Genomic DNA, 25,973 nt, shown 5'->3' with positions numbered 1-25,973 from the left:
AATGAAACATGGGAAAGTGAGACTCCTGATATCATGCTATAAAAATAAAAAGAATAAAAGAAATGAATAAAAGAACTGAGAATAAGAGTGAGGAAAAACTCTAGCTGGAATCAAGTTTAACAGCAATTTCTATCTCTATTCCCCCTCCCATGAACCATGCAAAACGGGGTCAGCAAGCCTCAACTTCTGTAAGTTAGGATAACAACTCACAACTTCAATAATTTCTATTTCAACAAGTCAAGCCATGTTAATGGGAAAAGCAAAATAATTTTTTTTCTTTTGATAGGCAAAAAGAGAGCTTGTATTAAAAGCACTTAAAAGACGGCAAAACAAGTACACACAAGTATACAAACAAAGCCTAGTAAAGGCAAAGAAGGAGTCCAAAAAACCTTCTCCTTACCTAAAATTCAACCAATCCACAAAATCTAACATAGACAACGTGTGATCTTCTGTATACATCCTAGCCCAATTCACCAAAAGTATACATGAAAATGGATTTAATAGCTTGATTGGACTACTAAATGTCATTGAAAGCCCTTCTATTCCTTTCCTTCCAGATAGTCCACAACAAGCACAACGGAGCAGTCTTCTACTCTTTCTTTCGTTTTTTACCCACAAAAGAATCATGTCAACCCAATAGATTCCCTCTAATCAATGAATGCAAAACCCACTGCACAACAAAAGGAGAGAAAATCATGTTTCACAACATTCTTGCCATGACGCAAAACAGAAGTAAGTGATTTGTTGTTTCCTACTCTTCCTTGCACAAATAACAACTATTCGGAATATTCCAACCCTCCTTTTTAGCCAGTCAAGAGTAAGAAGTCTGCCCCAAAAAGAAAGCTATGAAAATACGGTTGTGCTCCAGTTGAAAGGGTAAAGGTTATACAGTGGAGACCTGGTCAAGATTGCTTTACTATAGTGAGACAAAATTGGGACTTAAAAGTTAGGCAAGGGCTGCTGATTATAGGAGATAAGCAGTTCCAACCAGGAATGGAAAGCCTTTGATCTCCTACCCAACCCAATCCATCAATATTATTTGTTGATTCAAATGCACAAAGATATTGAGGATTTCATATTTAAAATGCTTGGAAGGAGATGGTGAATCTAAGGGGTGGAAGAAGGTGGTTTGCTGTGGAGTCAAAATCTTTTGAAATTTTGATTGATGAAGCAGGAGGTAAGCTGAGAGGGTGCATTTGGGAGAGAAGCAAAGGAATAACCTCTTGGATTAGATTTGGAGATTTTAGTCTCTGTAGGTTATTGGAAGGAATTGAGTTTTGCTGCAGGGGTAGAGATGATAGAGGTTGGTCCATCGTCTGGGAGGAGAAGGGAAGGAAGTACAATTTGGAGCGTCGTTCAAATGTGGCAGGAAGATTTCTGCTCTGTTCTGTGCGAGATTTAGAGGCAAAACGTTTTTGCTTAGTCTTTCCAGACGGGAAGGGGCTGACTGGGGGGTGGAATATTTTGGCAGAGAAGTTGAGAGAGGTTGGGGTAGTTCCCACTGGAGGCTCAAAAAGTCCTGTGTCCTTTGAGGCGCTGAAGAAGGAAAAGGAGCCAGAACCAAGGACTTATGTGGAGGTCGCAAACTCAAAAACGGGAAGGTTAGGAGATAAGGTTTGGCTGGAGTTGGGACAGAGGGTGAAGCCTGAAAAACTAGAGCAATTGGATCGTTGTTTAGTAGGTAGATGGGAAAATGGAGCGATCCCTCCCCCTGAGATGGATTTTCTGAAAGATTGGGCTGGTCAAGTCTGGCTTCTCAAAGGTAAACTGAACATATCTGTATTGGGAAGAGGTCTTTTGCTTTTTGAGTTTGAACTGTTAAGTGAAGTCGAGCGTGTTCTTGAAAGAGGGATGAGAAGGGTGAAAGACAATGCCTTATTTTTGGAGAAATGGCATCCGGAGGTGGGGTGTTTCTGTAATAAAGCCAGTGCAAATGAGGCTTGGGTGAGAGTAGTAGGTCTCCCTCTTCATCTATGGAGCCGCGAGGTTTTTAAATTGATAGGTGATGGCTGTGGTGGCTTCATTGCAGTGGACGATAAAACGGATATCATGTCAGAAATGCAATGGGCTAGATTATTGGTGAAGGTGGTAGGTAGAGACTTACCTACATCTGTCCAGATTGTGGTTGGATCGGGGTGTTTCTCAGTCCAGTTGTGGTGGGAAACCCCACCTTGGTTCTCTCAGGTGGTGTCGGCGGGATGTGTCAACGAGAAGGGCATCACAGTGGAGGAGGAAGACACAGGGAGGGGCTCACGTGGAGTGTGCAGAGGAAGAGTGTTGGAAAAGGAGGCTCAGTCCAAGGAGCAGGTGGGAGTACAGGTCGAGCCGCCCTGTGGAAGCTCTTCAAAAGACACTACAGGGTTCTCCTCTGATTCTGCTGAAAGGGGGTTCGGTTTGGAGGCGACTGATGGAGCAGACAGCATAGGGAGTAGGGGTCATGCCACTGGTACTGCAGTCAAAAGGGGTGGTTTCTTTCTTAGGTCTAAAGATCTTAATGGTGGGCCTAAGGCCCAGATTAGAAGCGGGCTTGGGGAGGAGGGTCTTAAGTCAGCCTTTGAGGAAGCCCAGAAGGTTGGGCCGTTGCCAAGGCCCGTTATGTTAAAAGGGTGGCTGATGGGCTGTGAAGAGAGGCCCTTTTACATTAAGGGCTCTTTTACGGGCTATGAGGGCTTACCCGATTTGGGCTTTGGGTCCAAGTTGGAGGGATTTAAAAGAGTTAGGGCTCGATCCCTTTCTGAGGTTGTGGAGATGGGGGAAGCAAAGGAGACATTGCGAGGAGAGGATGCGGGGGTCGTCTGCTTTCCTGGAGGGGACCGGAGGGCTTCTGAGGCTTTTCCGACGAGTGCGAGAGCGCCGTTAAGTGACGAGGCGCTGACAGCTGAGGCATCCAGGTACGAGCCCTATTCCGCGGTCTTTGGGGGGGAACGGGACTTCTTCTCTTCTACTCCTTCTTCTGGGTGTGACCGAGCCTTAGTGGTGGGAGATGTTTCCGGTTTGGATGTCGCCGCTGAAGGTGCTAGTAACCAAGCTCCTTTATGTGCTGTGTTGTCTGATGGAAATCCGTGGGTGATGGACTCAGAGGGGGAAAAGTCTATTGATGATAAGCCGGAGGCTGATGAGGAAATGCAAGATAGGGAGGATTCTAGTAGTATTTGGGATGAAAGTAACCTGTTGAAGTTCAGTAAGGCACTGGGGTTCGCGACAGAAGGTGTGGAAGGGGAAATCCTAAAATTATTGCTAAGACTGAAGACCAGAAGGGATCAAGGCAAGAAAAAGGGATCGCTAGGATTGACTAGGTTTGATCGGGAAGTTAAAAAGTTAGAATGGTCGGTTAATTACGATGGAAAGACCAGAAAGAAAGGTTTGGACAGAAGAAGGGGGGACAGATCCTTGTGTTTTAAATGAAGATTAAGATTCTATCTTGGAATGTTAGAGGGATAAATGATAGAAATAAGAGGAAGCTAATTAAAGCCTTAATTAGTTCCCATAAAGTGGATTTAGTTTGCCTGCAGGAGACTAAAATGGCTGAGATGTCTTTAGGGGTAGTGCGAAGCCTAGGCGTGGGGAGATTTCTGGAGTGGGGAGCCCTGAATGCCAGGGGGGCTGCGGGAGGGGTGGTAGTTTATTGGGACAATAGAGTGCTGGAGTTAATGGGGATAGAGGTGGGCCTTTTTTCCATTTCTTGTCATTTCAAGAACTGTGAAGATGGGTTCAGATGGATTTTTTCAGGAGTGTACGGTCCTACAATGAAAAGATATAGAGAGTTTTTATGGGAAGAGTTAGGGGCCATCCAAGGTCTTTGGAATGACCCCTGGTGTATTGGTGGAGATTTCAATATGATCAGATTTCCGAGTGAGCGTAGAAGAGGAGGGAGACTGTCTCATTCAATGCGAAGATTCTCGGAGGTGATCGATGACTTGGACTTGAGGGATCTGCCCCTTCAGGGGGGTCCGTTTACATGGAGTGGAGGGTTGAACAACCAAACCATGTCAAGGCTTGATCGTTTCCTGGTGTCGGAGGATTGGGAGGGCCATTTTAATGGGGTGGTACAGAGTACCCTTCCTAGGCCAGTGTCAGATCACTTTCCCATTCTTTTGGATGGGGGAGGGGTGAGGAGGGGGCCTGTCCCTTTCCGTTTTGAAAACATGTGGCTTAAGGAGGAGGGTTTTAAGGATCTGTTGAAGGGGTGGTGGCAAGGTCTAAGATTCAGCAGGTCGTTTAGCTTCATTCTTGCAGAGAAATTGAGGGCTTTAAAGGCAATCTTGAAGTCATGGAATAAGGTAGTTTTTGGGAAGGTGGGAGTGAATAAGAGATTGGCTTTGGACAAAGTGGATTTCTGGGATTCTCAGGAGAAGATGCGTACATTATCTTTGGAGGAGCTGGAAGCCAGAAAGGAAGCTAAGGGAGACTTTGAGAAATGGGCTCTTATGGAGGAGATTTCTTGGAGACAAAAATCAAGAGAGGTGTGGTTGAGGGAGGGTGACAGAAATACCGGCTTCTTTCATAAGATGGCCAATTCCCATAGAAGGAGAAGTTGTTTGTCTAAGATTAAGATTAATGGTAACTGGTTAACAGAAGAGCAGGATATCAAGGGGGGTGTGGTTGGAGCTTTCGAGAACCTGCTAACAGATCCTGGGGATTGGCATCTGTCAATGGAAGGTTTGGATTTTAATAGGATTGATGGTGAGGATGCAGCTTGTCTGGAAGAGGTTTTTACAGAGGCAGAGGTCTTCTCTGCCCTCTCAGATCTGAACGGAGACAAGGCTCCTGGTCCAGACGGCCTTTCTATCAGCTTTTGGCAGTTTAGCTGGGATTTTGTGAAAGATGAGGTTATGGGCTTTATGAAGGAGTTCCACGAGCATGGCAGATTTGTGAGGAGCCTGAATTCAACTTTCCTGGTCCTTATCCCTAAAAAACCGGATGCGGAGGACCTTAAAGAATTCAGACCGATTAGCTTGATAGGTGGATTGTATAAGCTGTTGGCAAAAGTGCTAGCAAACAGGATCAAGAAGGTGGTGGGAAAAGTGGTGTCTTCAGCTCAAAACGCCTTTGTTGAAGGAAGACAAATTCTAGATGCTGCCCTAATTGCCAATGAGGCAATAGATTCGTTGCTGAAGAGAAATGAGAGTGGGGTGTTGTGTAAGCTAGATATAGAGAAGGCGTACGATCACTTGAATTGGAATTTTCTACTATTGGTATTGCAAAGAATGGGGTTTGGGGAGAAGTGGACTGGCTGGATCTCCTGGTGTATCTCCACAGCGACGTTTTCAGTCTTGATCAATGGCACTCCAGCCGGTTTTTTCAATAGTTCAAGGGGTTTGCGTCAGGGGGATCCTCTCTCTCCCTACTTATTTGTTATCGGGATGGAGGCTTTTAGTAGGCTCATCCTTAGAGCAGTGAGGGGGGGCTTTCTTTCGGGCTGCAGGATAAAAGGAAGAAGTGGTGACGGGGCTGTGGTAACTCATTTGCTGTTCGCCGATGATACTTTAGATTTTTGTGAAGCTTCCCAAGGTCAGATGGCTCATTTAAGCTGGTTGTTGATGTGGTTTGAAGCCATATCAGGTTTGAGGATTAATTTGGATAAGAGCGAGATTTTGCCGGTTGGGAGAGTAGAGAATTTGGAGGCTTTGGCTCTTGAGGTTGGCTATAAAGTGGGAAGGCTGCCAAATTCTTACTTGGGGATCCCGTTGGGAGCGAATCACAAATCCGTGGCTGTTTGGGATGGGGTGGAAGAGAGATTTCGGAGAAGGCTTGCCTTGTGGAAAAGGAATTATATCTCCAAAGGCGGTAGAATTACCCTAATTCGTAGTACTTTGTCAAGTATGCCCATATACTTGATGTCTTTACTTCGAATGCCAAGAGTAGTTAGTTTAAGATTGGAAAAAATTCAAAGGGATTTTTTGTGGGGGGGAGGAGCTTTGGAGAGGAAGCCTCATCTAGTAAATTGGGATTCTGTGTGCTCGGACATAAGGAAGGGTGGCTTGGGAGTTAGACGTTTGTCTACTCTCAATAGAGCCCTTTTATGCAAGTGGAACTGGCGGTTTGCGAATGAAAGGGAGGCTCTTTGGAGGCAAGTCATTAGTAGGAAGTTCGGGGAGGAAGAAGGGGGCTGGTATACTAGAGTAGGTAGGGAGGGGTTTGGAGTAGGCTTGTGGAAGGAAATAAGGAAGGAAGGAGCTCTCTTGCAAAACAAAGTTGTCTTTTCTGTGGGGAATGGTAGAAGGGTGAAATTTTGGAATGATAATTGGTGTGGGAATTTCTCTCTTAGTAATTTGTTTCCCTCTTTGTATGCCTTTGCTTCATTTAAAGAGGCTTGGTTAGTGGAGTTATGGGATCATTCGGGAGATGAAGGGGTTTGGAATCCTAGCTTCTCTAGGTCCTTTAATGACTGGGAGGTGGAGGGGGTGGAGAGATTACTTCTGACAATCTGGGGTAGGAGGCTTAATCCTCTTGTGGAAGATAGAATGCTGTGGAAAGAGACTAAAGATGGGATTTTCTCAGTTAAGTCCCTCTATAGTTCGCTAGCTTCAAGAAGAGATGTTCAATTCCCTTATAGTAATATTTGGAGTACTTGTGTGCCTACCAAAGTGAGCTTCTTTGCTTGGGAAGCTTATTGGGGGAAGGTGCTAACCTTGGATCAACTTAAAAAGAGGGGTCGGTCTCTAGCTAACAGATGCTTTCTTTGCGGTATGGAAGAAGAGTCAATTGATCATATTCTTATCCAGTGCTCTAAGGCAAGAGGGTTATGGGAGTTATTGTTTGCTCTGTTTGGTGTTACTTGGGTCCTCCCTTCTTCGGTTAGAGATACTCTTAGTGGTTGGAGTGGCTTTAAGGGCAAGAAGCGTAGGAAGGTGTGGAACGCAGCCCCGTTGTGCATTTTTTGGGCGGTTTGGAAGGAAAGAAACAGGATAGCTTTTGATAATGAAGAGTTATCAATTCATAGGTTGAAGAATTCTTTTGTTTGTAACCTTTGGCTGTGGACTAAATCGGTTGTAAATGATAGTCCTCTTCCTTTGATCAATTTTTTTGATTGGCTAGGCGCTAGTTGAGGGCTGGTATTGTATCTCTTTCTCTTTTTGTGCCTATTGGCGCCTCTTGTATACATCCTGTATGCTTGGGTCAGCCTCAAGGCGCCCTTTTCTAATATATTTTTGTTGTGTGTTTGCCTATCAAAAAAAAAGAAGTCTGCCCCAAGACGCTTCCCAAACAAAAAAATTGACCTTCATTGGAGCCCAAGTCCTCTAAACAATACTAATTGGAAAAGGATCTCTAGGACCCCTAGAATAGGAGCAATAAAGAGATATGATTGAGAAATTGGCATTATTGCTTTCTCTCCAACTCAAAGTATCCTCCACTTCTCTTCTAACAACCAAAGGTTGTAGCTTTCTAAACAAATTATCCACATCACCTAGCACCCCATCATTATCTTGTCTTGAAAAACAAGGGCTCCAACGACTCCTTTCCCTACCCTTTTCCCCACCCTCTGCCACCCATCCATCTTTGTTGACTGCAAAAAATAAAAAATAAAAAAAATAAAAATTGGGAAAGCTTCTTCCAAAGTTTAATCCTCGCACCACAAGTCTTTCCAGAACTTAACCCCCTTCTCCCATTCCCAACTATAAAGCAAGATCTAGTTTTTATTTCCTCCCATTCATTTTTGATGGCTTTACTATAAAGGAGAGCTCAACTATAAAGGTCTCTCTCTCTCTCTCTATCAATTTTTTTTTCTTTTCCTAACAATTTGTCTATTTCTATATGAAAGAATATGCAACTGCTTAGATAAGAGCAAGCCACAAATAGAACCTTGCAGCACACATACACATGCAAACACAAACTTTTCTCTAATATTACCAAATATTGATGTTATAAGCTTTTTTCCCCATAGTATTAGATATTAGAATGTATCTTTGCATATACATAATTATGTCTATTAAACATTTAGATTCTAACACAAAAATGATATATTGACGGTTTAAATCATGATTTTATAGATTAGTCATAATTTATGGGTGCACGCTATATACAAAGAAAGTATACACGCTATATACAAAGAAAACTAAAGACAAAAAAAGGCACGAAGACACAAAAACCCGCTACCACGCCCTAACAAGAGTCTATCCAATCCACAAAATCTAACAACGATAACGAACCATCCTTAATATACAACCGAACTCAATCCCATAATAGATACAAGAAAGAATTTTTAATAGCTTGGTCTCAAAATTGGCCTTTCCAGCCAATTTTTTTTTGGAAATCAAAAGCCCCTACAAAAGTCAAGGCCTTTGCTTGGTTAGTAGCGCACAAGAAGGTAAATATCAATGACTTGCTACAGATAAGAAGACCCCACAGATCCCTTAGCCTGCATTGGTGCGTTTTATACAAAGGAAGTGGAGAAACGATCAACCATCTTTTTCTACACTATCCTTTAGCCTAGCAACTTTGGCATAAGTTCTTCAATTTAGCCCATTTGGATTGGGTGCCACCTAGAATTATCAAAGACATGATGATTATCTCTTTTAAAGGATTGGGGAATTCATGGAGAGGCAAAACGCTTTGGCAAATCGCTTGCCTCACTATTCTTTGGATTGTGTGGCAAGAGAGAAATGTTAGGATTTTTTAGGAAAGATAGAGAACGGAAAAGATGTTATGGGACTTACTTCACTTCTATTCCTCTCTTTGGGCCTCTTTCTCTACCGCTTTTAAGGGAGTTCCACTTAGTGTTATTCAACTAAGTTGGCTTTCGGTTTGTAACTCTTAGGGGGTGGATATCGTTGTAAGGAGTTATACTCAGTTTTTTGTTATTTTGTGTTATTCACTTTGCATAGTGGAGTATACTCTTTTTTATCAGGTATTGTATGTTTGTGAGAAGGACCTCTCATCCTTCTCTCTTTCTTATCAATAAAATTTACCTTCGTTTCTAATTAAAAAAAAAAAATTAGTTATCAAAAGCTCTCCTATTCCTCTCCTACCACAAAGTCCAAAATAGAAACAACGAAGCAACCTTCCAAGCCTTCTTCCTCTTTTTACCAACAAAGGTCCCATGCCAACTCAAAAGAACCTCTCTACCTGAAGAATGCATCACCCACTAAATACCAAAAAGCACAAATACCAACTGCCACAAAAACAAGCTTTTGAACAATGGATGAGGATATGGTCACTTGTTTCTTCTTCTTCCTTACACAAGTAGCATCGATTAGGAATCCTTCAACCCCTCCTTTTGAGTTGATCAAGAGTCAAAATCCTGACCCAAGTTGCTTCCCAAGCAAAAAAAACTGATTCTCGGAGGCACCCAAGAATTCTAAACAATGCCATAGGGGAACAGTTCCATTCTCCTATTTGCCAAAGAGGAGTTGGATGAATGCCTACTCATCAGAAAACAAAACCATCAACTTTGCAAAGTACATAATATAACCTTCTTTTTCCTCCATTTTGTTTCCAAGTTATTATGAAAATCCTTATCTTTCTCTCTCAAATAGTTTAATACCGACTGATAAGAATGCATCTTCAGGTTGGAGGTTTTTATTTTTCAACTATTTTATTCTTTCTCTTTAAGAACTAAAAACTACTTCTGGCCTTGGGAAAGTTGATTTGAGCTTCTACTTTAGGGCAGGCATTTTAATTTATTCTGTATTCGTTAACCTGAATGGGTAGTTTTGTAGGATGTGACCATGGCTAAGGAACCAGAGGATTAAGGTGGCTGCCCCCATGCTGTACAGAAAAGGTATTATCTTCTAGCATTTTTTTTCCCTTTTTGGTGTTGGTCTGAAGGTAGCCTGTCCTTAATATCTCTATGTCTATTAATACAATTCTTTTGCTTTTCTCTTGTTGCCTAAACAAAGCTTTTCTCTGAAAACATATATCCAAACTCCACAGACTCATCAATCTTTTTCTCATCCAAAAATGACTACACAAGAATTCTCCTCAACAAAACAAACCTAAGAATCTCCTTCAGCCTGCCTCCTGCAAAGATTCCAAGAGGGGTCTGACATCTGCTTCACTAACCAAACCAACCCCACTATTTTGAAGAAGGTAAGAGTGACACCTATCCTTAGCAATGATGCCAATACCCAAATCGAACTGGATTATAAATCAAGCTCATGACAAAATTTACTTTCATTCAACCTTGTTAAGTGCTCTTGACTCAAATACATCATTCTTTCAGTATTTCTTTTTTTTTTTTTGATCTGCACATTAAATAAGCTAAACAAGGGGCTATCCCAAGACATGCATACAAAGTGGGGAAAAATAAACAATGCCGGCATAGTCCAATACAACATGGATGACTGACCACCATGCAAGTGTTGCCATCAGAAGCCCTGTTTGGTGGTTCCTGACCCATGTCCTTCCATTTCACTGCACTCTAAACACATACATCAATAATGATACTAGCATTCTCCCATTTCCATGCCACTTAGTTCTAGCATCTTCTGATGGCTTTATCAGTTTCACAAGACAATTGCCTGAACAAACAAAACATCCAGACTGCTGTTGTAATGCCATGTCATCTTGTATGTAAAGGCCATCATGTGATGCAACTGCACTTTGTGGAGCCAATATAATGTCTAGTTACCAATATGGCTGCAGTTGTCCAATAATACATGGATGCCCTTTGCCTGAAGATGCAAGTTATGGGCAAAACCAATGGGAGACATAGATCACTTATTTGTCCATTGTTCTAAATCCTGCACGCTTTAGCAGAGATTCTTTTCTATGGTTGGAATCTTTTAGGTTGGCCTCAGGCCCCCAAGTAAATCCCCAAGCATGTTTGGAGACTCTAACAAAGGTGATGGCTTAAAGGTGTGGATGTGTGCCATTCCAGCCACACTGTAATCATATGAATCAAAAAAAAAAAAAATATATATATATATATATACACTAGAATTTTGGAGCTCAATTGGTTAAGAAGATCGCTTCTTTTTGTCCTTTTTTGGGTTACAAAAGAACCTAAAGGGCTTTCTTTAACAATAAGTATAATAGATAGGCATTCAGTTCGCCATTATCAGTAGTAAAGGACTGAGATCCTTACTACTTGGAGTTTTCCTCATTCTGACATATTATTTCAAATTTGAGGCGTCTTTGTTGGAGAATCCAGTTCAAATTGGCATATCTTGTATTATTAGATGCTATAGGGGATAATGGTTTGAGTTTTCTCTAGACCAGTGCCCAGGGTTTTGCTGTTACAGCTGAGACCTTCACTCTCTTACATCTGAGAGAGACTTCAACTTTGGGATTCAAGCATCCCAGGATCAAGGACTCTTTTGTTATTACTAAAATGGTGAGAGCTATGCATGGGCCCTAGACCATATGCTCATTTAATGAGGGAATTTCTTTATGATCATTGGAGCACGATTGAATTATAGGTGGATTTTAGATCAAGTAAGCAGGATCTGGATCATTTGCTTTCTGGATTATTTTTAGCCACTGAATATGGGAGATTTTTGCAGATTTTTATTACACTCTTTTCGTTTTCTTTTATTTCTGTTCACTCCTTGTAGTAAGTTTATCATGCTTTCATATTTCAAAATAAGCATGAAGCTCATGAATGACATTATCTGCAGAGAATCAAACTCTAAATAGCTTGAAGCTTTAAAGAACATCAATCCTAAAAAGGGAAAATTTAATGAACCTATTTTGAAGCATAAGGAAATATTGCTTTGTTAAGATAAGCCTACCTCAACTCGTCCATGCAAAACAATGACCGTGTCAGATAGGTTATTTGCTTTGACAACTGCACTTGCCTGTTGACCGAAAAACAATAACAAATCAAACCAAATCTACAGCTCTATTGTACATACAGATTCTGATTTCATACAAACTAAAATATTAAAATAAATCTCAAACATAAAAGATCTAGTCCAAGTCAGAGAGATGTATAATAAATTTATAATCTCCAATTACTTAGTGACTGACGCACCAAAGTATAAAGAAGAAAAACATATAGCAGATGCAAGATCCACATAAAGGCAAATTATGACAACATCTACGTAATCCAGAAGCTATTTAAATATAAGAAAAGGTTTAAGAACCAAAAGAACACCAATTAGGAACCCATCTGTTAAAACATCACATTACTTCAGACTGAAAAAGATGCATGCAGAATAGTAATATGACTACAGACTTTTGAAGAATAAAAAAAAGGGGAAATATGTTTGCATTAATGCAAATGAATCAAGAGTATGTACAAAGATGACACATTGTGCTGGGTGTCACTGTCAGTCAACATGAATATATCTCACCACCAAAAAGAACGGATAAAATAAATACACTGAGTCATAAAGTATGTAAGATTCCTAGAATGAGGAAAAAAGAAGAAAAAGAAGAAAGAAAGAGACAACAATTAAGTTCCTTTGAGAAAGAAAGAAAGACTAGAAAAGTTTTACGCAATAGGAAAAACTGAAAAAGAGAGCTAAGTTCCTTTGAGAGAGTTGTGCCTCATCCCCTATATATATTCTGTACTACCTGCCTAGATTGGTAGAAAAATGGAAGAGCTAAAGCAGCAGAAAACAACAATTAAGATTGTGGAATAAATTACACTTTATAATACTCATTGAAGCACGCATGCCAGGTAAGAGGATACAAAAGAAAAAAAAAAATACCATATGGGAGTTATGCAAAATTTAGAATGATTTTGTTTCCTATATTTTTTTTTTTCTTTTGGATAAGACAACTCATTGTTCATGAATAATGCAGTTTTCTAATTCTAATATCCAGTTCAAATATCATTCTTGCATTTCTCTAGATTTAGCCAACTCCAACTCATGTGCATAACGTTTTGTTGTTTTTGCAAAATACCATTACCAGAATCTAACAAGAAAAAATTTGGAGGGCTGTGGCTTCCTACTAAGGAGAGTTTCCTCAATGCAAAGTTTACATATATGCTTATACGCATACATATATAGAAACAGTCACACTTATATATGTATGTATGTGCATGTTTGTGTGTATAAACACATATGTTCGGAAAAATTAACAGATAGATCAAGAGGCCACATGGATGAAAGTAAAAGCAGCATGTATAGGGCAACAATAATGGGCGCAGAGTGCAACAAAGCACCTGAATCGCAATCTCACTTGCATCCACAGCATATACCTGGTAAGAAAAAAGACACAATCAAATTGACAGAAACTGAAACTAGTACATAAATACATCACCCTGAAAGAACAATGCAAACAATAGTCAAGTCCTTCTTCATACCAGGAGAAGGGAACCCATGAAGGGCCTCTTTCGGCCCATAAAGTCAAGGAAAGAAGAAGAAGAAGGAACAACCTGGGGTTTACCTATGAGACTAGAGTGGTTAAAAAAATTGTTTTATTGTCACTATATGAAATTAACATATTGAGTGGCCGAAAAATAAATAACTGGATTGGATGCTAAAACAATACATTTAATAGATGTGAAGAAAAGAAAAACATATCTACCATATGCCACTCTCAGGTTTGAGATTTTCAACAAAGTTCCCATCAAAATGAAGTTTATCCTGATCCATCAATATTTTACAAGAAAAAGCTGGCAAACCCCAATAGGTAGTATCTTGCAGGGGAGAATATCTTTTCCATACACTTCTAAAGTGCCAAGAATTCACACCAAAGGGATTCAGTGTCTGTTCTATATCTTGCATAAGCAGTAGTTATTGGAAAAAAATTATACCAGAAAATACAGAAACCTTCAGTCAAATTACAGACTTGTATTTTTGAGAAGAAATATTTGCCAGCATTAAATCACATTTAATAAAAAGAAAAAACATCATCCTTTAACACCTATAGATAGTGTTCATATATTAAAATTATTGAATTTATATCATACAAGTAAATTTGACAAATATCAACTCCACTGCATCTTACTCTTTTTGCACCAACTTGAGCACAAAATATGGAAAGAATGCCTGTGCCACAGCCAACATCCACTACAACCTGTAAGCATAATTACATTAAAAAAATGAATAAGTAAAATATAAATGCATTGCTTCCCCAAATAGAGTCTTCTAACTGACCAGAGTAACCCATGCCAAAAACAAAAACAAAAAACAAATTAAATGTTTTATACTATGTACAAGCTTATATGCCAGTGGATGAAAGGTAAAAATCCATTTCATATCTCACCAAAACTGTCTTATTACAACAAAATATAAGGCTCTGTTTGACAATTGTTTTATAAAACAATTATTTGTTCTCCGGAACAAAAAAACAAGAAAACACGCTAAGCAACTAGAAAACAAAAAACAGTTTTCCATTCTTAAAAACAGAAAACATGGTGCTTTTAGATAACATTTTTTAGTTTTTTTAGTTGTTTTTACTAGTTTTCAGATGGTTGTTTTAAAAAATAATTATATAAATATGAAGAATGATTAAAAATAAAGGGCTATAAATAAAAATTATTTTTAAAACATATTTTAAAATATAGAAAATAGGTTAAAAACATTTCAAGTTCCTAAACAGACCTTTATTCTACAAAACATTAGAAAAAAGCTTTCAAAAACTATTCTCTAAAACTATTTTTCAGAATTATTCTCAAAAACACTTCCCAAACAGAGTCTTAGTTTCAAACACATTTTCAGCAAAGATGAATTGTCCTCGCATACATAGAAAACCCCCATAATATATTCTTTTGAATAAAAATTCATCATAGATGACACAACAGAAATAACATTACTTTGCCAGCAATAGAATTCTGATGCTGTGTGATTGCTGCCTTATATGTTTCAGTCCGCACACGGTCCTGCATAGTTCAAGAGAACAATTAGCATAATCAGAAGCGCATCAGGGAAATTTATCAATAAATAGAATTAGCCACAGAATGCATAAAGACTCCAAATACTGACAAAACCCAAATTTTTGCTTCAAAAAATCTACTTATATAAGTGAAATCAAGTATTACAGAACCAAACAGGAATTTATTTCAAAAAAACTCAGAGTGATGAGAATCCATAATAAACACTGTCAATGAAGCCTTGTATCTGACTATTATTTCTTAGTGTCAACATCCATCTATATGAGTTGACGTTCAGCTCCCTTTCTAACCACCGCCATCTCTTTGGGAGAATAACCTTGTCTCCACTTATTGAAACAAACTTGAACTTATTTTACTAAGACTATAACACATCCTGGGCTTCCTAGTGCTACAATACCCAAGGGATATGTCTATGTTCAAAATTTCTTTAGCCTGCTTTTATCTCAAACAAAAATCTTTGAATTTCAAAAATAAGAACAAAAAACATAAAAACAAATCTGGCTTGATCATGGGAGAGTAGCAGGAGCAAGCTATAGAGAAATAAAAGCACCAATCAACTCATCTTCCCATGTGCAGGATTTGAGGCCTTGTTCTCACAATCACAATAGACCAATGTCAAAAAAAAAAATTTAGGACCCTGTAAAGGCATGAAGCACAACAGCACCCAGTGTACATGTCTATTTCCAATATCTCTCAAGACCCTTCTTTAGTATAAACGAAGACCTTGTCCTTTTCTCAGAAAGTACTATTGAACAAGTACCTTCAGATACATCTCTTCTTTCAATTTGACTTCTTTAATTTATTATAATATTTCATTTCTGATTAAAAAAACTAGTTACTTTTAGTTATCAAATTCAGATTTTAAAATATGAAGAAAGTCCTGATCTTTTATTCCTTCCATATTAATCCTTTGACCTGATCACTCAGTTGAGTCAGTTTCTTTTTTCACTTCAGGGTTTTAGCTAAGGATAAGCTTTTTTGGTGGCTTCCATGTTTTATAAAATGGAGCTATCCAATCAGCTTTTAAGTCACAGCATAGTGCTATAAACCCCTCCCATAACTTATTAGATTAAACATTCATAGTGAGTTTCCCTATGTCCTACAAAAGACACATTGTAGGTTCTTATAGGATGTGAACTTTTCATGGAAAGGTCTATTGCCTGTGGAATCATCATTGCTTTCATGATCACCCAAATAATTTTGAAATATATCCCATCTTTTATTTTTCTCACATCACCACATCTTGTTCAATAAGTGCCTTGATAAATATCAAAATTAAATAATGTATGAGAAAGAGTACTCATTCACCATCATGACACTTCAAAACGTGGACATTCTCTTTTTTCTGTTGGGTTTAAAAATTTATGATTGAGCATTTGCCATACTAATTTTTAAATCATTACAAAGTTAATCTTCTACTCCTTGAGCAGGCATATAAATCTTTAGCTTCTTTCATTTTCTATTCAAATTTGTTAATCCCTAGAAATTTTACACGGGGCTCAGCAAGAACTTCTAAAAACAGTTTAATAAGCAAGAACCACACTATATTTACTCTATTTTTGGTTTTCCTGCAAAGCTGAAGTCAAAAATATTTTTGAAAAACAAGAAGACAAGGAAAAAAAAAACTTCACAAGAAAAATATATGGCATTGGTAATGAAGGAAGTGGTGATAGAGTACCGGAAGGAAAATTTGATGATGGCTACAGTGGTGTACAGATGGTGAAGTGGAGTGGCTATATTGATGGAAATGGCAGCACTAGGTGGTGGTGTTGATCACATTGTGCTTAAAAAGAACAATATTTAATCAAGTCTTTATTATGCTTACAATGATAATTGCAGCTTTCTACGTGACATGTTTTTCACCTCCCATTTGATTTCTTATTTCTATAAAGTTGTTCTTTTGCTTTCCCAAAACATGTAATCGTGCTCAATTTCTATTTCATTTTGAAGGTTAACAAGAAACAAGACAAATATGCAATGCTACAAACTATAGACTATAGAGTAATAGAGTATCATCTGAAGTAATATCTTACACTTGATATGATGACTGTCATATGCTAAATCCTTAATGTCTTGTTTCTTTTAGTGACATCTTATCATATTTTATTTCTTGCCACATTTTGATCTTCTGAGAAGAATTAAATTAATGAATTTCCCATTAGATTGTATTATCTTTACATAGATTGATTATGCATTTCAAATAAATTCAAAGTGTTTTCATGACATGATTTTTTTCCCCATAAAAGTTAAAGCCATACCTGAAGAAAGTCAAGAAATGAATCTCATCTCAATTGCAAAATGTTCTACAATGGTAAAAGAGAGGGTGAGATTGGAGTAGGTTCAATGTTCAGATCCTAGGATGCTTATCTATTTGTGTGTGTATCACTTGGGCTTGTCACAAGTACTTATAATACAGTAAAAAAAATCTATCATCAGATTAATTAATGTGTCAAGAAAGAATGAAACCACCACCATGTGCTAAGTCGTATCACACTAATTGGGTGGAAGTGCTAAACAGTGTGTACCAAGGATGTCGGTACATATCTTTATATAAAATCATTATACACTCACCCTAAGGACAGTGAAGCTAAGGGTATTGTTAATTGTGATGCTCATATTTAACACTCCTATACCTCCTCGCACTCCACAATATCTAGGCACTCAATTCCCAACTACTACATCTTGCTACTTGAAAGTCAAATCCTTTTTCACTATTTACCAATTTTTCTAGTGAATTATAGATCATCATAACATTTTCCCATGATCTTGGCACCACAACATAGCCAATACACACTTGTACTGAGTATGCATGATCAGACCATGTTAGACAGCATTCCACAATATTCCCCTAAGTTGCTACAACCCTCAACTTCTCTAAAACACATTCACATTTTATTCAATCTTTTTCCCTTTTCCCTCTGAGTATGCAAGCTACTAAACCTAAGAGCCACTCCTTAATCCCTTATCCTGATATTCAAAGGACCGGAACTCCCAACCTTCAGCTGAGATCACATTAGAACCACCCAACAATGTCATTTTGTTTTCTTCTCTCTATCACTCACAATCAATTTTCCCTCTTTATTTTACTTCTCTTATAGAAATTAACATCATCAATAAAATAAAATAATAAAATAAAAAAATAAAGTCAAAACAGAAAACAAAAAAATCATAAAATTATATAACTAATTCACAAAACCCGTAAATAAACACAACAAATAACCATTTTCAAATTGGAAAAGCGAATTTGAACCACAGAAGCAGCAATGTTAGTTCTTAACAAGTAGTTCCAATGCAAAAGGCTACGGCATAAAGTGAAATCCAAAACAAATTTCAGAACAAATTCTCGGAACCCATAAATTAGTACGCAAACCCATTTTCAAACTGGAAGAGAAAATAATATCCCACAAAGCAGTAAAGGCGGAAAAAACACTGAAACAAACTAACCCAGAAAACAACACAACGGAGAACCCACCTCCGAATTCAGTAAACGAAAAAGACCCACAAAAACAAAACCCCATCGTAAAAACTACGAGTACCTTGATCATCTCCTCGTGAATGCCGACGTGAGAATACGATTGAAAGTATGCCTTATCGAAGTCCGTACAAGGCCGCCTCTCAGGCTCTGAAGCCCTAGCCCAGCCACCGCCCCCTGCGCCGCCGTCCCTGCCGTCACGGGGACGGCGTCCACCCCTCCGTTGCCGGTGGGGCTTCTCCGTCGTGGGATGGTGGGAGTAGCCGTTACTGTAGCCGCCACTGTTCATCGGCAACATTGAGGAGAAAAATCAAGAGTGAGAGACCCACGAGGGCAAAAGGGTAAATGTCAGAACTCTCTCTAGCCCGAGAATTTTTGAACTGCGACAATGGGGCGAGAGAGGTGGCGGCCAGAACCTATGCAATTCTTTGGTTATTACTTATTACACTCCTTATATACTGTGCCAAATGACCTAAATGCCCTCAAATGTAAACCCCTCTTTACTCCTCCTATGTGGATTCCCATGGTCTTTTTGGGAAATCAAAATGAGAATTGCTTTCATTCTTTACGGTATTAAGATTCAACTCAAATTTGCAATTCAATTATAAAAGGACAAACAGTAACAAAAATGACCACAACTACTAATCAACCAAATGCCTCTCAAATTATAAAGTAAACAAAAAGGATGAAAGCGAGGGACAAAAAAATAAATAGTTAGAATTTATATATCAGCCACCAGAATTTGACTTCTTTTGTAACTTAGCAATACGTGGGATGTGAGTTTGACATGTGATTTATCCAAATCTAAAGAAAATGTGTCATGGGCATTGAGGTTATCGTCATTGCACAAAACATGTGTTTGACATTTTCTTCACTCCTATCAAACATCACAAGCTATGTGCAGTTGATTGAAGATTTTATGAACATTTTCACGAGCCAAGAGTTTTGTACTCTTGATTGGTGGAAGAAGTGATGGATTGTCGAATCTCGAGAGTTTTCCACGAGTTCGATAAACCCGAGAAGAATTCAAGTGTCTCACTTAAGTCTAAAAGCGAATTCGACAAGTTCAATGAGTGTCTGAAAGTGATGGACCTGCAGTTTTCACTCCTTACTCACTATTTTCAACTCTGATTTGACCAACTTTGGGACCCAAACCTTTCAGACACTTCCATAGGCGTGTTTTCACTTTTCAACAGTAGAACCTTGTGAGTGGATCATCATGCATTTCCAGGCAGCGTAAGACATGGAACTCTCTCGAACTCCATCGGACTTACTATGCTGCGCATGGACTTTGCCTCAGAAAGAGGCATAATGGGCATTGAAACACCAAACAATACACCGGACACCAAAACACACAGTAGGCAGTGTGGCGGCCATGGAAAATACTGCATATGCAGCACGCGCAGAGATCCACTGGTAAGGACCGAGACTCCAGACACAGAGAGATCCAGAGTATATATAGGGACAGATGCAGAACAAAAACTAAGAGAAAAGCAACCAGGAGAAGAAAACAACCAATGAAACCTACGAAGCCTCATTTCATACGTCTTCCATGGGGTTGCGTAGGTGAGACAAACAGAGAGCAATGGCATGATTATCAAATATCCGACTCAAAAATAGTCCATGCATCAATTGATTACAGGAGAAACCAAAGAAACCAAAATGGGACCAAAACAGATCAAGTTTGTGAGCAGTCAATTCCAGCAAAACAATCGAGTGGCCCTTGATGTCCACACCAATCAACAAATCAAAGCTCAGAAAATCAGTAGAAAAGACACGAAGATTACCGTAACCTCACCCGGAGAATGGAGAGCCTCCTCCCAAATTCCTAATCCGTGCTAGCTTAGCTTCAAGTGAGACCCACCTTCTCCGAAAATCAACAAACCAGCACAGCCTCACCCCGCCTCTGTTCTTCTCCCCATCTCAGCTCTCTGTCTTTTCTTGCCCCTCAAGTCTACCCTCACCTCTCTCTATAACAGCCAGCCCCCCGCTGGAGAAAATCCTCCTCTACACGTGTCACCATCCAAGGACCCAGAGAATATCCTTGTAACTGCCTCCCTAACAACCCAGCCGCTCTCTGCCCCTCTCTAACGACCCTGCTGGGCCAAAAAGAGTGAAAAAAAACAGTGACCCTAAAATGGGGTCTACATGGCTCTTTTAAATATTGAAATTGCATACAAAGTTTTAATTATGAAGTAGAGTTTGTACATAAAAATAACTTTCCATACCTAATTAATTTTCCTTTCTATTATGTTTGATTCTCAAAAAAATTGAAAAAAGAAATATAAAAATAAATTAAAAATCTCTAAATTATTTTTATTTGTTACTTTAAATTTATTTTAACTCATAAATATAAAAATTAAATAATTTTAAAATACATAAATTTCTAATTAATTTCAATTTTTTTTTATATATTTTTTATAATACAACCAAATATAAAAGAATCATTTTTCTTTGTATTTATTTTCTTGCTATGTTTGGTTCCCATAAAATTTGAAGGAAAATGCAAGGGAAAGAAAATATAAAGGAAAAGTAGAAGAAAAGAAAAAGTGAAGGAAAATAAAAAAATTGATTAAAAGTTGATAAATTTTTTTTTTGGTTACTTCAAACTCATTTTATTTATTTTAACTCATTAATATAAAGATTAAATAATTTAAAAATACATAAGTTTTTAATTAGTCTTAATTATATTTGATTTTCTTTGATATTTTTCATATAACAACCAAACATGAAAAAATTATTTTCCTTTTCATTTTTTTTCTTTCCTTAATATTTTCCGGGAACCAAACATAACTTAGTATTTTTTAAAAACCAAACATAACCTTCTTGTGAAATTATTTTTCACATAAATCAAATATAAATATATAAAAGATAAAGAAAAAAAATTGTTCTAGTGTTGGTCAACTTTACATAAGGTCAAACTTTGGTGTTGCATGTATGTCGAATGCCGGATAAGCCCGAACCTTAACTAAGGGAACCCGACCGGGCCCGTTTGACATGCCCAAGTATAAGTATGAACGGGAAAGGAGACGGGAGAAGAAACGATGAGTAACCAGAAAAACAAGAAGACAGAGGGAGACGAGGTGGAAGAGCTGCTCCGAGCAGCGGAGGACGAGCTCCTCCTCAACCTCAGCCTCAACTCCCACATGTCCCGCGTCTCCACCTCCTACATCGACCCCGATCTGGACCGCCGTTTCGAGGCCCTCAAATCTTCCTCTTCTCCTTCCTCCAAAACCAACCCACCACCGCAAAACCCAAAACTCAAAGACCCAGTTGCGAAAAATGTCCAGACTCCTCAAGAGCCCCATCTGGATGCCGATCATGATGACCTCTTGGCTAGATTCGCTGCTCTGAAGGGCTCAATTTCTGAGGCTACTGCCACTGCTGCTGATGGGGATGATGACGATGACGAGGAGGATGAAGTTGACAAGGTGATCCGATGGGCCATGGATGCTGCTCGTCTTGAGAATTCGCCTCCTACCCACCAAGTGGCCCCCGAAAATGGTGTGTTTCTCTTTACATTTTCTTCATCAATTGATGAGATTTTGGATGATAACGACTGGTCAAATTGGTTTCAATTACATGTCTATATGTATATGATCCATTGTCATTTAAGAAAAGCTATTCAAATTGTTGGGTTCTATTTGGATTTCAGAAACAATGAGAAAAATGGAAAAAAAAAAAGTTAGAAAGGGTCATGAACTTCTGTTCTTCGGTTGCTATGGAAAATGGGAAGGAAGATAGAATAGGACTGAAATTAAAGGAAAATGAATGGGAGTTATAATTGCAGTGATTAACTATTTCTTGTTCTAGGAAAATGAATACTTCGAAAAGAATTTTGAAGCGCATTTTACAAAACTTATAAGGTCAGAGCCTTCACTTTGCTTGTAGCTACGACGAGGATTAAAAGTAATGATTTTTTATAGCAGAGGGGACCTTATCAAGGCATTGAGATGGGGTTTTCTCAATGCTACGATGTTCGTTCTCATTGATTTGTCCAGAGACACAACCAGTTAGCAGATTCTTTGGCCAAACATGGTGGATTTTCTTTCTTTTAACTTCTTTGTATTGGTTCTAGTGGGCCTCATGCTCCCTAACTCATCCTTCGGGTACTCTTTCTGATCCATTCTGGAATTGTTTATGATTTAAAAAAAAAAAAATTCACAAAAGAAAATGTTCATATTTTGTTTCACAATTTTAGAAAATGCAAGCACATTTCAATGAAAATCGATTCAAAATCAAGCTTGTTAGTTGTTTTTATTTTTGAAAACCAAAAAGAGCATTCAAAAGAACCTCTTTTGCCACTGGTACCAAACAAGCCCCTATATATTTTGAAACGACTAATTTCCTGTTATAAAAAATGCTGAAAGCTTGATAAACAGTGCAGGAGAAATTGATTAACACTTGAACTTGCATTTCATTTATCTTTTCTTTTCCATAGTTGTTTATAGGAAGTAAACGGAGTCCAGAAGAAAATGAGTGACAAATCCTTTGGGATATATTAAGGAGGAGCTTATGATTTTAATGGGTGAGATGATTGTTGGAGTCACCCAGCCAATATGCACATTGGTGAATGCACATAATTGAGATTGAGGGAGTAAATGATCACAATATTCTCTCAAACTCTTAAGATCTGTGTAATCTATGATTAGATTATTATGAATGAGCACAAATTCCCATGGAAAATGGTGTGTCTCATGGTGATTTGGACTGTGTGGTGGGAAAGATATGCGGGGATTTTTTATTTTTAAGAAAAGTGGAGGATTTTAGAAGAATTTTGGGATTTAATTCATTTCTATTCCCCTTTCTGGGACTCTTGCACAATAGCCTTTAAGGGCACCTCTTTTAATGTTGTTCAACTAGATTGATATGTGGTGTGTAGAACAAAAGGGTTTGGATAGCAAAGAGAGGAGCATTGATTTAGTTTCTTTTTGAAGGAGATGTATTAAGCCTCACGGAGTGATGAGTTGTTTTATATTGTATAGATACTATGATATATTAGTCTCCATTGCGTATTGGAGGAGGTTCTATCATCTATTTTTTTTATCAGTTTTCTTTTTTTCTCTTTTTTTTTTTTTTTTTGCAAATTTGAGCAGGATTCTTCATCCTTCACATGTATTCTTTATCTATTTCAATGCATATTTTGTTTCTAAAAAAAAAAAAAAAATTATGAATGAGCCCTGGTCCAGCATGTACTTAATACCTTCAATGTATTGTGTTGGACCCTTAAGGCATATTCACAGCAGAAGTAGCCCTCTGTGAGCAAGAGGAATGCATCCAACATATGAGAATAAAGTATATAGATGTTACTTTACAGACACACAAAGAAACTAGCTGAAGATCTTCATCACCATCCTAGAAACATACAAACTATCAAAATCCTGAGTGTCAGATAGGAGCAAGCAGATGCATTTCCTGCAAATGTTTCTTGGAAAGTAGCATAAGAGCATGTGAAACCAACCTGCATGATCTATAACAGTGGGCACTGTTAATATGAGGTACATCTTTTGTTTCTGATGAAAAATACTAGTGAAAAACCCTAGCCAAAGGCAAGGCAGATACCTTTACAATGAAAAGGAATCATTCCCTTTTAACTTGAGATGATGTGGATTAACCATTGTTGTCAAGGTTTATTTTTGTCATCCCATTTTTGCTTGGAAGAATTATGTAATTGCGGCGGATGGTGTATAGAGAAGTGTCAAAGCCATTGAAAATCCTTCAACACAAAATTAACAAGCCTTGTTGAACACAGATGAGAATGGCTATGGTTCTTTGTCTTGTAAAATAAGCTCAATGCAGCCTTGTTCCCTTGCTGGCATGGTTCCTTTTCTTGGAGCTAAGCACATGACTGTTTGGAGATCATTATGCTTTTTTTAGGATCATTTGGAAAGTGATTGGTTGAAGAACGTTTGAAGGAATGGAGCCGTCTTGCATGGAACTGAAAGATGTGCTCCTCAACACTCCTTTTTAGTGGTAAGTCAGGGAGATAGGCTCTTCTTTTTGCCCCTTTTTGGATCTTGTGGATGGTATGAGAATTGGCGACTTTAGACCCCCCAGGGTAACCCAGTTGGTCAAGGGGAACACTGAGAAGTGTGGTCCCAATAAGTGACATATGGTCCTGGGTTCAAATCTTGCCATTGATGATATCCTAAATTTACCCGATGCTAGTTGTTGCGGGGCGGTCAGCACCTCGAGGTTTGGGTCCCCATGGAGAGTTCTAAATGCTTGGTCATGGAAGGTTCCTCGGCTATAAAAATAAATAAAAAGAACATTAGCCTTTATCTTTATTTTATTTCCATTTCCAAAAGCAAATAAAAACTAGTTGTTATAGGTTAGGTTCCTTAAATTTTATGTTTTCATCTTAAAATTATGATCAGTTCCTTAAATATTTTCTTTAACATTAGACGCATCATGCCATTTCTTGCACCCTTCTAGTTAATATATTCAAATCACTTTAAAATTAAATTTTATAAGTTATGCATGAATATGTCCCTCCAGGTATAGGATAATATTCATGAGATCTAATTCTATGTTGTCCACCTGATTGACATGAACATATATAACTATTTTTCTATAATCTAGTGTACAATTTAAACAGAGTATTCCCAAATAAATTTTGTAGTGGAGTTGTGGACATCTAATGATAAATTATGCCACCTTTTTAGACTTTCAGAAATTTATTAATGTAGCCAAGAGAAAACTATTTTGACCACCTTCTTTTGGGTATTCAGACATAAATAGGCTCTACACAGAGTGCTGCTTAATTTTACATCATGAGTGATATGTGTAGCCTATCCTCTACATCTTTGTTCAAATGTATAGGTTGATAAGAGTTTGATTTTGATCGACATTTTTTTTGCAGGGAAATCAATAAATTAAACTGTCTGAAGGTCTTTCCAAGAACCTTATCAAAGCTTTAAGGTGATCTTAATTAAGCACTGGAACTGAGTCGAGATTCTATAAAGTGTTGGGCCTGCTAGGACAGGATCTTCATTTGGTAAGATGAGAATTGCAGTGTCTTGAGAGTTCTTACACTTGTGAACATGTTGTTCTTCATACCCAGAATGAGTTTAGTTGAGACATGGGATGATGGATATAGATTGATATTGATGTTGTGTGTAAATTGCCCGCATCATCCAAGTCTCTGAAATGGAAAACTGTCTCATGGGTCTCCATTTAAATGCTTTGCATATGGTTCTAAGTTCTAACATCTATTTAGAAGAAAATTCATTTCCCTGCAGGAACGAAGGCAGCTAAGCAGTTGAGGTGTTCTTTCATGATTTCATGGGGTAGAGATATATGGATATTTTACTCATAACCAAGAGTGGGAACTCTATGATATCTTATTTGTGCACATCATAATTTACTTGGGTTATGTTTTTAATTCCTGGAGAGTATTTCTTATTTTTGATAGTAATCTTTATAATTATAGAGACTATGTATGGTTCTTGGAAATTTTGAGGGAAAGAAAATAAAGAGAAAAGTAGAAGAAAAATAAAGCAATAATTTTAAATTTAATAAATTATTTTATATACTTATTTTATTTATTTCCTTTCATTATATGAAGATTAAATAATTTAAATATATATAAAATTTTGACAAATTTTAATTATATTAAATTTTCTCTTGTATGTTTCATGGTGAAATCATATTATTTTCCTTGACACTTTTTTTCAACCAAATATAGGCATAAAAAAATAAAAAATAAAATAAAAATTATTTTGACAAAGTCACTTAACACACTTTTATATTATGTTTGATTTAGGAAAGAAA

The 25,973-nt window shown here is 37.9% G+C and overlaps 2 protein-coding genes across 2 annotated transcripts in view; one reads left to right on the top strand and one right to left on the bottom strand.

The window, feature by feature from the left end:
• The window catches only part of LOC100244030 (probable protein arginine N-methyltransferase 6), a 36,283-nt gene extending 16,060 nt beyond the window's left edge, over positions 1-20,223 (bottom strand). Inside the window, exons 1-7 of the mRNA XM_002267250.5 lie at positions 20,178-20,223; positions 19,999-20,122; positions 18,265-18,481; positions 14,651-14,716; positions 13,843-13,911; positions 13,055-13,090; positions 11,673-11,738 (exon numbers count right to left, since the gene is read on the bottom strand). Coding sequence (XP_002267286.2) covers positions 11,673-11,738; positions 13,055-13,090; positions 13,843-13,911; positions 14,651-14,716; positions 18,265-18,481; positions 19,999-20,122; positions 20,178-20,223 — 624 coding nt within the window. The remainder of the gene's footprint in view (positions 1-11,672; positions 11,739-13,054; positions 13,091-13,842; positions 13,912-14,650; positions 14,717-18,264; positions 18,482-19,998; positions 20,123-20,177) is intronic.
• A 932-nt stretch (positions 20,224-21,155) lies between these two features.
• LOC100249202 (uncharacterized) lies at positions 21,156-25,381 on the top strand. The gene is made up of 2 exons (XM_002267713.4): positions 21,156-21,704; positions 25,063-25,381. The coding sequence occupies exons 1-2, from the start codon at positions 21,245-21,247 to the stop codon at positions 25,077-25,079; spliced, it is 477 nt and encodes a 158-aa protein (XP_002267749.1). The 5' UTR covers positions 21,156-21,244; the 3' UTR covers positions 25,080-25,381.
• The last annotated feature ends 592 nt before the right edge of the window (positions 25,382-25,973 follow it).

Source organism: Vitis vinifera, chromosome 10 (assembly GCF_030704535.1).
Source record: "Vitis vinifera cultivar Pinot Noir 40024 chromosome 10, ASM3070453v1".
In the NCBI taxonomy this organism is placed as follows: domain Eukaryota; kingdom Viridiplantae; phylum Streptophyta; class Magnoliopsida; order Vitales; family Vitaceae; genus Vitis; species Vitis vinifera.
The sequence above is the reverse complement of the archived record's forward strand: the minus strand, read 5'-3'. Positions and strand labels throughout refer to the sequence as shown.